Source organism: Leuresthes tenuis, unplaced genomic scaffold, assembly GCF_036924035.1.
Source record: "Leuresthes tenuis unplaced genomic scaffold, fLeuTen1.0.hap1 SCAF_10, whole genome shotgun sequence".
In the NCBI taxonomy this organism is placed as follows: domain Eukaryota; kingdom Metazoa; phylum Chordata; class Actinopteri; order Atheriniformes; family Atherinopsidae; genus Leuresthes; species Leuresthes tenuis.
The window spans coordinates 7348141-7361608 of record NW_027325364.1 but is presented as its reverse complement, the minus strand read 5'-3'; the positions used below and the strand labels follow the sequence as shown (position 1 = coordinate 7361608).

The window sequence follows — 13468 nt, the reverse complement described above, 5'->3', positions numbered from 1 at the left end:
TTGGCAGAGACTCATTTGCATGACTGATATACTGTATATATTTCATATCATATATAGTGTTTTTCTGTATCATGGGAATTCTGGGGAATTAATATGTAAGAGGAGATGATACAAACAGTGTGCATGTTGGAGACAGTTTGCCAATATTCAACCCAAAATGTTAAATATTACTTTTACTGTGTGTCATACAACCAAATCAACTTCCTCACTGATAGCTCTCTTTTTTTCCCCTCCTGTGGCTTAGCACTCATGATACATCAACAACTTCTCCATTCTTTTCTTCAAGACTTTTGAAATAGAGTGTAAAAAACTCCCATATACCAATGTGTCAGTGAAAGTGTCATTCAGCGTGTTCTGGTCATTTTCTACCACAAGTCTTCCTTTTTAGTAACAGAATAATGCACAAAAATACTTCTCGCCATGTCAACTTACAAATGTCAACATCCCATCTAAATGTGGGTGTAACATAACAGATGAAACTGCGTCAGATAGATTAAAGAAAGACACAATGAATTTGGGAATAAAACTCATTTTAAAAATCTTTGTTCCAATCAGGGGGGACCCTGTAATGTCTCCTTAAGAAGGGGAATGTGTAGCATGCAAGTTGGGGCTGAGGAGATTTTTAAATTCTTTTGGGAATTATAATGAGATTATAATTGACTTCCATGACTTTCATTTGTGTTTTTATGGGTCAGTTGGTCTTCAACGTCAGTTTATTTCAGCTGCTGACTTTATAAGTGCTAGCGCAGTAGAAGAGATTTGAATTGCATATGTCCAATGGACAGATTTATAGAGTTGGGTCATATTAGTGCTTTGTAGTACAGGTGAAAACTCACAAACAAAGCATGACATTGCTAATCAGATCTTAAAACCAAATTTTCCTATTGACTTTGCTATTAGACATCTTGAAAACCAAAGGAAAGGAGAGTGTTTAGTCATCCGAATGTGAATTTTGTTTGTTTGATTTCCTCAGCTCTGATTTATTGTCTGCATACAATCTAATAATATGGTATTTCTCACCTTGGCCTACACATCCATTGTTCTGCAGCCACTGTGACCAACTGACTGTGATGAGGTTGTAACAGGAAGCTGAGGAAAGTCTGCAGGAGGTGCCCTGAGGCCACAGACTGGATTGTACTTTGTGAGCCACACGCACTGGAACAAAAAAAATAAGCCACTTGTTAGAGTGACTGTATTGAAGTTTAGGATTGTTTAACTCAGCACATTTATGTTAACATTTCTGATCAAAATACCTACCAAATAATGCTGACATTTGACAAAGAAATATGTTGAACGGATTGTTAAATTCTATGCGAATACAACTCAGGAACCTAAATGTTTTAAAAAGGGATGTGTCCTTAAATGAAATGAATAGAACAGGCTCCTCAATGCTCTGTTTGTTGTGTGATCTTTGGACAAATCTGGAAAATTCCATCATGATACAGCAAATATTTCAATATCCATCTGTAATTTAAACCTGCTTTATCTAATTCATGGTCCCTCTATCATCAGGCAAGAGGCAAGGTACACCCTGGATAGGTTGCTATTTATTCAATATTCATTTCAGTCCTCTTACCTTTCGAGCCAGTATGTATGAATGTTTGTATTTCACAGCCAGAAATCTGATAATTATCCTCTCTGTTTACTGATTCTATAGCTTCAGTCCAGCAAATTACCAGTTCTTGTTTGACTGGTATGTGTTTGAGGAACTACTCTAAATTTATTCATGAGAAAACTGCTAAGCAATAAATTCAGTTACAGTAGTTATTCAATTCTATTCTAATTAAAAAAAAATACTCAAGTAAGAAAAAGTATAAAAGTTTAGGAAGATAAATTTTGTTACCATATTACAATAAAAGTATTGTTTTAGTTCCCTTGACTTATATATATTTTTACTCATCATTGGGCTATTAGTGCTGAAGCATCAAGTGTCTTATTGTTATTGTAGCTGCTGTAGATGGAGCAACTGTGATACACAAATCTGTTTTTGCTGAGCCATCAAACCATTTCAGTAATATGAAACTTTTTAAGAAGTGCCAATATTGACAAAGCTGTTAGCAACTCGACTGTTGCAACCCTTGACTGCAAGATGTGGAAAGCTGTAAAACTACTAGTCTAATTTCTAACAATGTTAGTATCTAAAAGGTTGTTATATTATGCATTGTGTCTTTATTTTCAAAGCAACTGGAGCAGAGGAATAAAAGGACAGTATTTCCCTCTGAAATATGGTGGAGCTGAAGCATAAAGAGGAACCACAGAAACTCATTATAAATACACAGACAATAGAGTTGAGGAATACACACTGAACGGAGATTTGAGATATCTCTAGCCCAACATTTCCTGGCATTAATGAGTAATCATACTTACAGGGTGAGGCTGATAAAAACAGGTTTAAATTTGCTAACTATCTGTATTGATTTCCTTTCTGTGAGCTCTTTGTTGCTGTTCTAAGACATATTTTGGATTTCAAAACAGATCACTTTTTCTTTACAGTGTTTGGTTAACTATTTAATTATTTAGCTAACTTTTCCTCATTAAGTTACACAAATGAAGTTCTATGTTGGCATTTAACTGACTCTCTTGACATTCATTACCAAAACAATATTGGCTTGCACTGTTGGAATAGCAAATGAAGTAGCAGGTGTTTACCACAAGTTGCCATTTAATGATAACATTACCACTCAGCTTACCTTTGATTTTAATGTGTGTATCATTTTGACCTTTGGTTACTCAGTTGTTTAGTATAATTCAGCTGGAGGTAGATACTATCTATTGTCTTTGGGATTTACAGTAAGTCAGCTTATTACAATAAAAATCTGCAGATTAGTCAAATGACAGCAAAACAATATTGGAAAATGTTGGTAAGTTTTCTCATCAGTATAAATCATTTCAGTCTGCTTGCCACAAACTAAATTCTGAATTTTTGACTTTAACTGCTTCACAACTGAAGTTAACTTCCCTCTTCCAGACAAAGCAAAGGCAAACAGGAAATAAAGCGTGAAGCAAGACATGTAGTGCATTTCCCAGGACTCTTATGGCAGCTTTGTGCAGCATCTTACACTCAACAGGAAAATAGTTGTGGTTGTGAAAGGGTTAATCTTGTAAATGACATCAATGCCCTTTCCCATTTACTCCACCCCTTTTGTTACAGACCCTCCATCTTATCTCATCTATTCTTCAATATTCTGTTTCATCCCACTGTCTTCACCCTACCCGAACTCCTCCTCTCCAGTCTTCAGTCTCCGCCCTCTACATTCCCCCTCCCCTTATGTCCATGTGCCCATCCCCTTCATTAAGCTCTGTATGAAAAGAGAAGCCTCCTCCAGAGCCTCACTGCCTCACTCACTCACAAGAAAACCCCACACACTGACTCAGGCCTAGATACAGAGATACAGCTGACTGCTAAACCATAAGTAAGGCCTTGGATTGCTAATTCTCTGTTTCTGAAACTGACATGGAGCTCCAGAATGTCCACAAAATCTTCTACCCCAATCACCAGGGGGAGGAGAAGCAACAGATGCTGAACCTGAACCGACGTCTGGAAACCTATCTCAGCCGGGTCAAACTGCTAGAGGAGGAGAATGAGCTGCTTGCAAAAGAGATTCAAACCATTAAACACAACAACCGGGGGGTCTTTATGCATAGGAAGGGCCTGGAGGAAGAACTCAAGCAGACAAGACTGGAAGTGGAAGCAGCCTGGAGGGACAGGGTCCTCACAGAGCTGGAAGTTGGAAAACTGACTGAGGATCTCCAAACCCTAAACCTACAGAGGCAGAGAGAGGCTCAAGCTAAAGTGATGGCAAAGACAAAACTGGAGCAAAGCAGGAAAGAGCTGGAGGAAGAACAGAGGGCACAGATCTGGCTAAGAGAGAAGGTCAATCAGTTGGAGCATGAGATGAGACACCTGATTCAAACACATGAAGAGGATGTGGCCCACTTGGAAGACGCACTGACTCAATCCAGAGTCACAGCGCCTCCGAAACTGGCTCGAAAAGGTAACCAGACACCGGACCTCCTCAAGATGGGGCATGAGTTTTACCAGCAGGCCACCAGAGCATGGCAGGAGGCTGCAGAGGCCTATCAGGGCCAGTTAGCTCGGCTAGAGGAATCGCTCGATCAGACAAGAAACCGTTTGACTCAAGTGGGTCAGGAGAAGCTACAGAGTCAGATGAGGCTTCAAACCCTGGAGAAGGAGATCGCCTCAGCGAAGGATGTCAGGCTGCATCTTGAGAAAACTGTTGCCCAACAGAGAGACAAACACTGTCAGGGGATGCAGCAGCTCCAGGTGAGTAATTCATACCTGCTGGGACATAGTACACATTCATCGTGCCTGTTATCTCTCAAATGTATCTTTAGTCAATTGAATGGGAACCTTCTACAGCAAACAAAAATACATTTCAGTTAATGGCAAAATCTTTAAAATGATGCAAAAGTAGTCAAACAAAAGATGGTACTGTGGGCTGCTTGGAAAGCCAAATAACTTCTCACTTACAGTACATTTGAACTATTTAACAAAGTAACAATGATTGCACATCTTATGTGTAATTTCAACCTGAAATAACACTGACAGACCACAGAAAAAAAATGTTAATAAATACTTGATAGCATCCACAAGTCTGAGGTCAGACAAAAGTTTGGTCTTATTCTGTGTATCTCCAATACATATCACTAGTCAAGTCCTAAAAAATGTAATACTTATTGCCAGATAGTCTTACATGTGACATAACATAACATAACATGTTTTCAATCTTAATTTCCTGATGAGGGCTGCATGGTGGTGTGATGGTTAGCACCGTTGCCTCAACACCCGGCTGGGGCCTTTCTGTGTGGAGTTTGCATGTTTTCCCCGTGTATCCTCCCACCATCCAAAAACACACATGTTGGTAGATTGGTGACTCTTAAATAGTCCTCTTAGGAGTGAGTGTGTGTGGCTGTTTGTCTCTGTGTGGCCCTGTGATGGACTGGCGACCTGTCCAGGGTGTACCCCGCCTCTCGCCTGATGACTGCTATAATAGGCTTCAGCCCTCCCTGCGACCCGACCGACGGATTAAGCGGGTATAGAAAATGGATGGATGGATTTCCTGATGAGCATTGAAAGCCTTTAGTTCAAAACAGGATGCACAAGTGAAGGCTTCACAGATCATTTCTGAGTTTTTTTCCCAGGGGGTGGGGGTCTCATTTGAGAATGCTCATTTGATATTCTGGTGGAATGAAAACATTTGATTATGAAAGGCTGCATATTTTTAGGTTGGTGTTACTGGGATCACTGGGTCACACATCAGACGTCTAAGGGGAGAAGCACGCAAAGAGAAGCACTTTTATGGCAATACTGCTTTTGAGCACTGCTTTCTCTGATTGTGGCCCAGGGTGACAGTACATGTATCTAAAATCACTTTGATATACAAAATGATATCCAAAGAGTCAATTTTTGTCTGTATTATAAAACTTTAAATGTAGATAAATATATTCTCTCTTAACAACAGTTGAGCAGCTCAAAGAGCAGAACAAAAAGGCTTTATTTTCACATGGCAAACTCCAGTAGAATCATTTTCTCGTGCCTTTTTTAACTACTTCCCTTTCCTGTTTAACTTCCTGTTTTGGCAGGAGCACTTGGAAGATCTGGAGGTAGCGAAAGAAGAGCTGGGCCAGCAGATTGACCACCTCCTTCAGGAGAACCGCAGCCTCATGCAGCTGAAGATGTCTCTGGGATTAGAAGTAGCAACATACAGGTACTTTGCAGTGAAAGCAGCATTAACAGGGTGATTTCTTTAAGAATCCTTACAACATTACGTTATAAATATATTTTAAAATGTTTTTTTTTTTTTAAAAACTCCTCACTCGCCCTTCTTTGTGGGCAGTTCAAGCTTGGGTCCTCTACCAGAGGCCTGGCAGCTTGAGCGTTCTACACAGTGTCTTAGCTGTTCCTAGAACTGCACTTTTCTGGACAGAGATCTCTGATGTTTTTCCTTGGATCTACTGAAGCCACTTGGAAACTTGGAATTGCTACATCTATCACCACTGCCTTCTGCCGTAGTTTGTCGACCACCACAATGTCCGGTTGGTTGCTTATCAGTCTGGATCTGGAAGCCCCACAGGATCTTAGCTCTGTCATTCTCTACTACCTTTTTTTGATTTTGGGACTTCCAGTTCATACTTGGCAAAGATGTTTCTGTACACTATTCCCGCCACTCGGGTATGGCATTCCATGTATGCCGTGCCTGCCTGCATCTTACACCCCACTATTATGTGCTGAACTGTCTCAGAGGCCTCTTTGCCTGGCCTACACCTGGGGTTCTGTCTGATATGGTAGACTCCTGCCTCTATAGCTCTTGTGCTCAGGGCCTGTTCTTAAGGTGCCATCATTACTGCCTCTGTGCTTTCTGTCAGACCAGATCTTTCTAGCCACTAATAGGACTTCTCGATATAAGCATGTGTACAAGCAGCTGTCATAGAAAGTGACATGTAATAGAAAAGCAAAGTCATGGTGTATTTATGCACAAAGAGCAAAAATGGAGCGCGTGGCTTCATTTCAAAGCTGAGCTGGCCAAATAAATTTCTATGTACAGTATCAAAACAAGTCCCACCGACTCAAGGTGTACAAGGTGTTTTTGAATCGTCATGCATCGAGCTGAACAATCTTCATTTGTTTCTCTCCTGTGGTTTATGGGATAAGTTTAACATACAAAAGCTCCTGCTCAGAAACAGACCAACACCCTTCCCTCAGTGTGAGATGCTGACAAACAAAAAGCTGTTCACAACGAGAGTAGCCGTCTGGACCAGAGGTCGCTTCATTCTCTGCCGTCTTGGACAGAGTAACATATCTATTATGAAGCTCTATAGTAGCTCTATAGTGGTGTCTTCTTTCTCATTCATCCCCCTCCTCAAAGTATTGACCCTCAGCCCTCTCTGTGAGAAGCTGCTGATTTACGAGCTATGGGAATCTAGAGTAACAGCACAGGGGAGCAGGTGGGGAGAGGACACAAGTAGAGGGCAAATCTCTGTCATTCACTGCATATAAAGCTGTTAACCTACTTGGATGTATTCTAAACATTACTTTCAATATTTTGATAAAGCTGGATCAATGGAGCTGATTATAAGAAGGATGTGCTGGAATGGAGGCTGCTGAGATCCACATGTGAATGGAAACAATGGAATTAGTGCTGCATGGGCTACTCGTAATATCTGCTGGCATTTGCGAGTTTGTGAGTGCCCCTCTGCTTGTGTGTGTGTGAGGACTTGATGGCAGAGGTTTGCATGCTGCAGATGGCTCATCAATAGCAGGGCCTTTCCTTCATTACCATAACAACAAATCTCAGTCTGTTGCTGCTGCTTAAGAGCAGCAAAAGTCTTCTCTCACTTCTCTTCCTACCCACAGCTCTGAGTGCAGCTTTCACTCCTTTAGGTCTCCTCCAAATCCCGAACATCACATTATTCATGTGTGTAAGCTGTGCAACTTCTAAACATAATTTTCTTTTGTTGTTTGTCTCCACAGAGCTTTGCTGGATAGTGAAAGCCTGAGGGGAGACATGGCTTTGTTAAATAAGCCAAGAAACATTTGCCTCACAGGTAATTAAAGTGAACCATATGTGTACACGAGCACATCGGTCACTTTACTGCTGCTGTGATTCAGGTCACATTCTAAGAGTATAATTTCATTCGGTCTAAGTAAAAGCCTCTCAGAGTGGGGGACTTGTTTGATACTATTTGTAATTGCATTAGTCTTACTGGAGACTAGTGGTAGGGGGGCTTGGTGAAGGGCGCTGAGGTAGGCACTTTTGATCCTGTAATACAAGCCATGTAAGATGGTCCCTAGTGGTTATTGAGCCATATGGCTTTGCTTTCCCGTATCCTAGACAGCACTGAAAGGAAATGGCGATCAATATCTTCCCATTAGTGTTCCAACTCACTTGAAAACATACATTTTGATAATGCCTTGGTGATGCAGGTCTCTGTAAATATCCCCCCACTCCAGACAGCAATCTCTGAAAAAAATACAAACAAAAATACCTGGCAGAATTTCATAACTAATTTTTAGGTTTTGCTCATTTCTACCTTTTAAAGACATGCCATTATTATTACAGCTTATTTGTTCATTTTGTATTCATGTTTTCCACAGATGCAGTTTTCAGTCCTCGTGGGGTTAAACATAATTACCAGTCCCAGCTGTCTGCTAGCCACAAGACCACTTTCCCCTCATCTCTCTGTGGCACAACAGGACCAATGATCGGTTATAAGAAACTTACAACCTCAAATGAAATTCTAAAATTTTCCAGCAAACCTGCAGATGCAACAAAGTCAGCAACACTAGAAGGCCTTTATCCAAAAATAATTCAGGATGGAGCTGTTGAAAACTTTCGACCACTGGAGGTTCATGAGAAAGTCACCTATGCTGAGCCTTTTTCAGCTCCTAATGAGCAAGAAACACCTGTTAAAACATTTGAGGACAAAAATGAAGATGATTGGAACACTGTTAATGTTGAACATCCTGAGGAGAGACCAATTGTTGAATCAGTTGTCAGTTATGGCATTGAGTCTGGCCTCAGTAGTGAGCCATATTTCACAGATGAAGCTGGTTCCCACCAGTTCACAACATCCAACCTTTCATCATACAATGTCAAAGTGACTGCGGAACCTTACAGTCTCTCAGTTGGATTAGAGGCTAATCTGGTATTTGAGGGGACAGTGGAAAAAGAGGAACTGCAACAGCTGCAGGTTCCAGTTAATGCATGGGTGGAGACAGAGCATGTGAGTGAAGTGATGGAGCATGTGCAAGAGGGGATGTCAGATTATGAAACAAAGGTAGTGCTTGAACCAGCATTTCAATCTGAATGTGAGCCTGTTGAAAATATTTTGAAGCAAGTGAAAGATTACAACACAGTGGAAAACATTTCAAATTATGGTGCAGTTGAGGTAAGTCAAGAACTAAGCAGTTCTATGATAGAGACAAACGGGTTGGAGTTTGAAGACAAGTTGTACCCTGATGGAGAAGAGATGGATACATGGGACAGTGTAATGGAAAGGAAAATAGTTGTGAAAACAGATGTTAGCATGGAAAATGAAGGAGAAAAGCAACACGCTGAGCCAGAGGAAGACATATCAGGAAAAGAACCAGAGTATGAAAAGCAAGAAGCAAGTCATGATGACTATGTGGCCTCCACACTGTTGCTCACACAAGTAGATGACAGACAGCACGCTGGGTTAGGCCACGAGCAGGCTCCGCCTCCAGACAAAGAGGAGGAAGATGATGAAGAGGACTCTCAGAATGTCTCTGTGTCATGGAGGACTGAACTGGAGAGTGACAGCTATGCTCAGGATAACACTCTTGCTGACACACGTCCCCTGATTCGATACAAAAGCGATGAGACTGACGCCAACACTCAGGCATCACATTTCGATGAGAGTGAGTCCAGTGAAGGTGAACAGGAAAGAAAGATGGGAGAGGCGGGAGCTGGGACGTGGAGTGAGAGCAAGTCAAAGACATTTGGAACAATGGAAGATCTGTGTGAAGAAGTTGAAGAGGGAATAATGGATGATGATTATAATCAGGGATATACTCATGATGAAGACAGGGATGTTAGCCATGGTACAATTGTAAATGAGCAGGCTGCATTGGAAAATGAAACAAAAAATGCAGACGAAATGGTGAAAATCGTCAGTGAGGGTCATTCGGACGAAGAAACTGAAGAATTTACTGGACCCATAGGACGCACATATATAGATTATGATGAAGAGCTGGAGACAGATAGACTAGTAGAACAGGAGTTAGAAAATCTGTCCACAGACAGCTACAGTGCTCATTTTACACACAGTGAGGACATTTTACATCATAAGGACAAATGTGTTGAAGAATTAAATAAACAAAAGGAGGCTGAAAAGGCAGCGACCTGTGAGCCTGGAATGAGTGTAAACCATGAACATATAGCTTCCACTACAATTATAAATCGGGCTTCTGAAAACCAATATTTTAAAGATTCATTGATGCTTATGATGCCACCTGACACAGTAGCTGTGGAGAAGGTCCAACATAAAAATGAAAAAGATATAGATAAGCCAGAGAAAAGAGAGGAAGAGGATGAGCTCTATGTGTCCATTCTGAGACATGCTGGTGCAGCAGAGGATTACTCCGGCTGTACTAACTTCATCAGAAGGCTTGATAAAGAAGACACCAACAACCCAGAGGATCCAAGCTCTGAGTTACTGCCGACCGCAGATCAGAAAAATCTGCAGCATGTGGTATCTCCCACTGAAGTCCCAGACGCCCTATCTGAGGAAAGATCCAACAAGTCTCAAGAACATTACATTGAAGATGCCAAGGAGTTTCCTGAAGCTGCAGAAACAGCTGAATGGGAAGTCTTAGAGAATCCAACACAGGACTTTGAAATTGGAGAGCAAAGTGAACAATTTCATAAGTATAACATGCCAGAATCAGTGGATGAGGGTGCTTTAACACATGGAGAAGAACATGTCAAAATTTCACCTGACATTGTGTCTGGTAAAAACAATATCCTTACAGTGAAGGATGGCGGCCATGATCTCTTCCTCTCTGATGTAAAGAATGACATCTGTGTGTCCCCTTTAGAGACTGGAGCCACTTATGAACCAGGTGATACCTGTAGTGAAGCAGCTGAGCAAACTAATCAAGGATTTGGTGACCGTCAGGTTTGGGGGAATTTGGAAAACCACAATGTGATTAATGGGAACTCTGGGGTAGATGTTAACTCACCTGAAGCACAGATGTATGTGGAAATTACCAAGAAGTTGTGTAGAAATGTTGACGAGGATTTGGTTCATTCAGAGGAATCTGAAGTTGAGGCTGAATCATGGTCATCTGGGGAGGAACCAGAATAAGATGTAGTGAAGTTTAGATGTAGTCAGATCAGTTGTCTGATATAAATAATGTTAGTTGCATTATCTATACATCATATTTCCTATGAGAACCAAAGTCATGCCTCTGTGCGCTCTTCACTGACCTAAACCACCAATGTGCCAACTCTCTCAACACAGATATGAACACTTGTTTCTATGATCTGATGTATTTGACGTTTCACAAAGTGTTCTTTTAGTCTTTCAGTGTGAATGTTGTAGGATAAAGTTGAGTCTCTGCATGAAGAAAGAGCATGAAGACAGAACAAAGAATATCATTTGAAAGTCAAATCATTGATTGATCATGGGTTGATTTGAATTAAGTGACAAATGGAAATCAATGAGAGCAGAAGGATAGGATTCCTTATAGAGCTGCTATTAGTGACAACTAGATTTTCTGCCAGTGAGTTATTTCATTTCATCAGGAAATAATTCTCTTATCTTGGTATATTTTACACATAGAATTAATGTTTGATTGTTGATCATTTCCTCCCATTAAGTTAATTAAAACAATGGTATACAGTCCACAATAAAATCTAGATTGATGTTATTCTCTGTGTCTTGTTTTAAATCTTATTTGCTTTCACAGTGCATCGCATCTATGCAGGTAGCTATTATATATGTCATTCATAAAACTGATGCACTCAGATATTGAAATATATTCACATGCAAATTGATAATCTAAGATTGAGGTGCAGCTTGAGTGTTCTGTAAAACACTGGATAAAATCCATTTTATCCAATGGGAATTTTATCCATTTTAAACCAAATTATATTTCTACTAATTCTTTGTTAGCATCCAGTCAGCTGACACTGCAACCCAGTTTGACCCTGAATCAGTTACATTGTCACAGAGGATGTTTGATACCATTGTTACAGGTTTCTAAAAATATCTACAAAACAATGGGTTTAAAATGAGCTAGTCTTTTAAGAAAAACAAAACAAGCAAAACAACCATCTACACAATATTGTTCTTTAGAGGACTCTACCAATAAAACTGAAAAACTGACCCATAAAATTCACAAATAAATACCAGAATGTGGTAACGGACTTGGTTCATTACTTATGAGAGACATTTTTGAAGCTATGAGCTTTTTCTTTGACTCAGAGAACAGTTGCATCCTTAACAGGAGGTCAATAAATCAGATGCTTGCTGCCTTCCAGCAAGATTCATTAATCTTTCCTTTGGGGTTAGAAGGCTTTGAAGCCGTGTGTGTGTGTGTGTGTGTGTGCTCCCGGATTGGCAACATGCAAGCTTAACTGACCTCAAAGCAGGCTAGTCAACAAAGAACATTAGGGTCTACCACATATATAGAGCTATCCCATGAGAAGGCCGAGCAAAGAGGACGAAAGAGAGAACAATGTATGACCTCATCTCCTCTCAATCCCATTCCCGCCTCCGCTCCCTCCGCCCTCGTCTTTCATTAGTCAGTTTAGCGAACAATGGTGGCTATTTCAGTGGGCGCTCGCCTCCTTGCTGACCAAATCTGTCCAGTGGGAGATTCAGTGAGGAAGGAAACCACAGTCAGTTGTATTCACTGTGACAAAGCTGAAGTGTTGGAATGGCATTACTGCAGCTGTCTGGCATGCTGCTATTCTTCACCCATCGACGGAGCCATCAAACCCAAAGATTCACTAGAATCACTGATTGTGATAAGAAGAAATGTACAGTGTTAATTCCTTGAGATGAAAGCAGTAACCCATGAAATACAAATGAAAGGATTCATTCAATACTGTGATTTTTCTAAGAGTAAGTGATTAATTGTAATAGCTTTTGTAATAAGTTTAAAAAGAAAAACTGACTCCCTTAGAACAATGTACAGTCAATAGGTGTCAAGGGACAACTACTCTTGAAATGTGAAAGTGTTTGTGTATTTGAAGTAAGACTGGCTTGGCACTCAGATTTGAAGACACTTGGCACAATGAATAAATGATTTGGGAGGTCTAATGTGTCTTTTCATTGCAGCATGAATCATTATGTTTCTTGGCAACTGACTGTGAAACGCTGCTGCTGAGTGTTAAGTCAACCAACAACATGTGTTCACTGCATGCCAAGTTTTTGCTAACAAGCTCCCTAGATCCCAAAAAACCTTGACTCCGCTGTTAATGAAGTACCATGTTTGAGGTAACTTCCCAGCACAACTAGAAAATGCCCTTAGTGAATTACACCCATCAGAAACACGTAGAAACATTTAAATAACCAGACCCAATTTCTTTTTTCATTTAATTGTTCATCATAAACTGGAACTGATTACAACAGGTTTATTTGTTCTTATAATTTCTTTCATCAGAACCATCTCTCTAGGTTTTCTACAAAAAAAAAAAACATCACTAAAGTTCTTAAAACTTGTGTCCACTGACAGACAATACCAATAAATATCGGTCACTGTTTAACACTGTTTCACATGGGGGAGGTGTCTCCAGTCCATTACTAGAGACCAAAGTCCCTTTTTGATCTCTTTGTGGAAGTGTGTGCACACATGTGCTCCAACAGCCATCTGCCATCCACCATCTATTTCCATTGATTCAATCATGGTGTTGCTGGTGTGAATGATGGAGGAGCTGCAGGGCAGGACTAAGGAGCGGGTGGTGTCTGTCTGTCCCTG

At 40.6% G+C, this 13468-nt stretch overlaps 1 protein-coding gene across 1 annotated transcript; it reads left to right on the top strand.

Moving 5' to 3' along the window:
* The first annotated feature begins 3307 nt into the window (after window positions 1-3307).
* Window positions 3308-11355, top strand: nes (nestin). The gene is made up of 4 exons (XM_072393768.1): window positions 3308-4285; window positions 5605-5729; window positions 7493-7566; window positions 8117-11355. Exons 1-4 carry the CDS (start codon window positions 3455-3457, stop codon window positions 10846-10848), a joined length of 3762 nt encoding a protein of 1253 aa, XP_072249869.1. The 5' UTR covers window positions 3308-3454; the 3' UTR covers window positions 10849-11355.
* The last annotated feature ends 2113 nt before the right edge of the window (window positions 11356-13468 follow it).

Bases quoted from the DNA above. Each gene is read 5' to 3' on its own strand.
- nes (XM_072393768.1), top strand. From the start codon at position 3,455: ATGGAGCTCCAGAATGTCCACAAAATCTTCTACCCCAATCACCAGGGG. The intron at 5,730-7,492 runs GTACTTTGCAGT...TTGTCTCCACAG, and splicing joins TTAGAAGTAGCAACATACAG to AGCTTTGCTGGATAGTGAAA. The intron at 7,567-8,116 runs GTAATTAAAGTG...TGTTTTCCACAG, and splicing joins AAGAAACATTTGCCTCACAG to ATGCAGTTTTCAGTCCTCGT.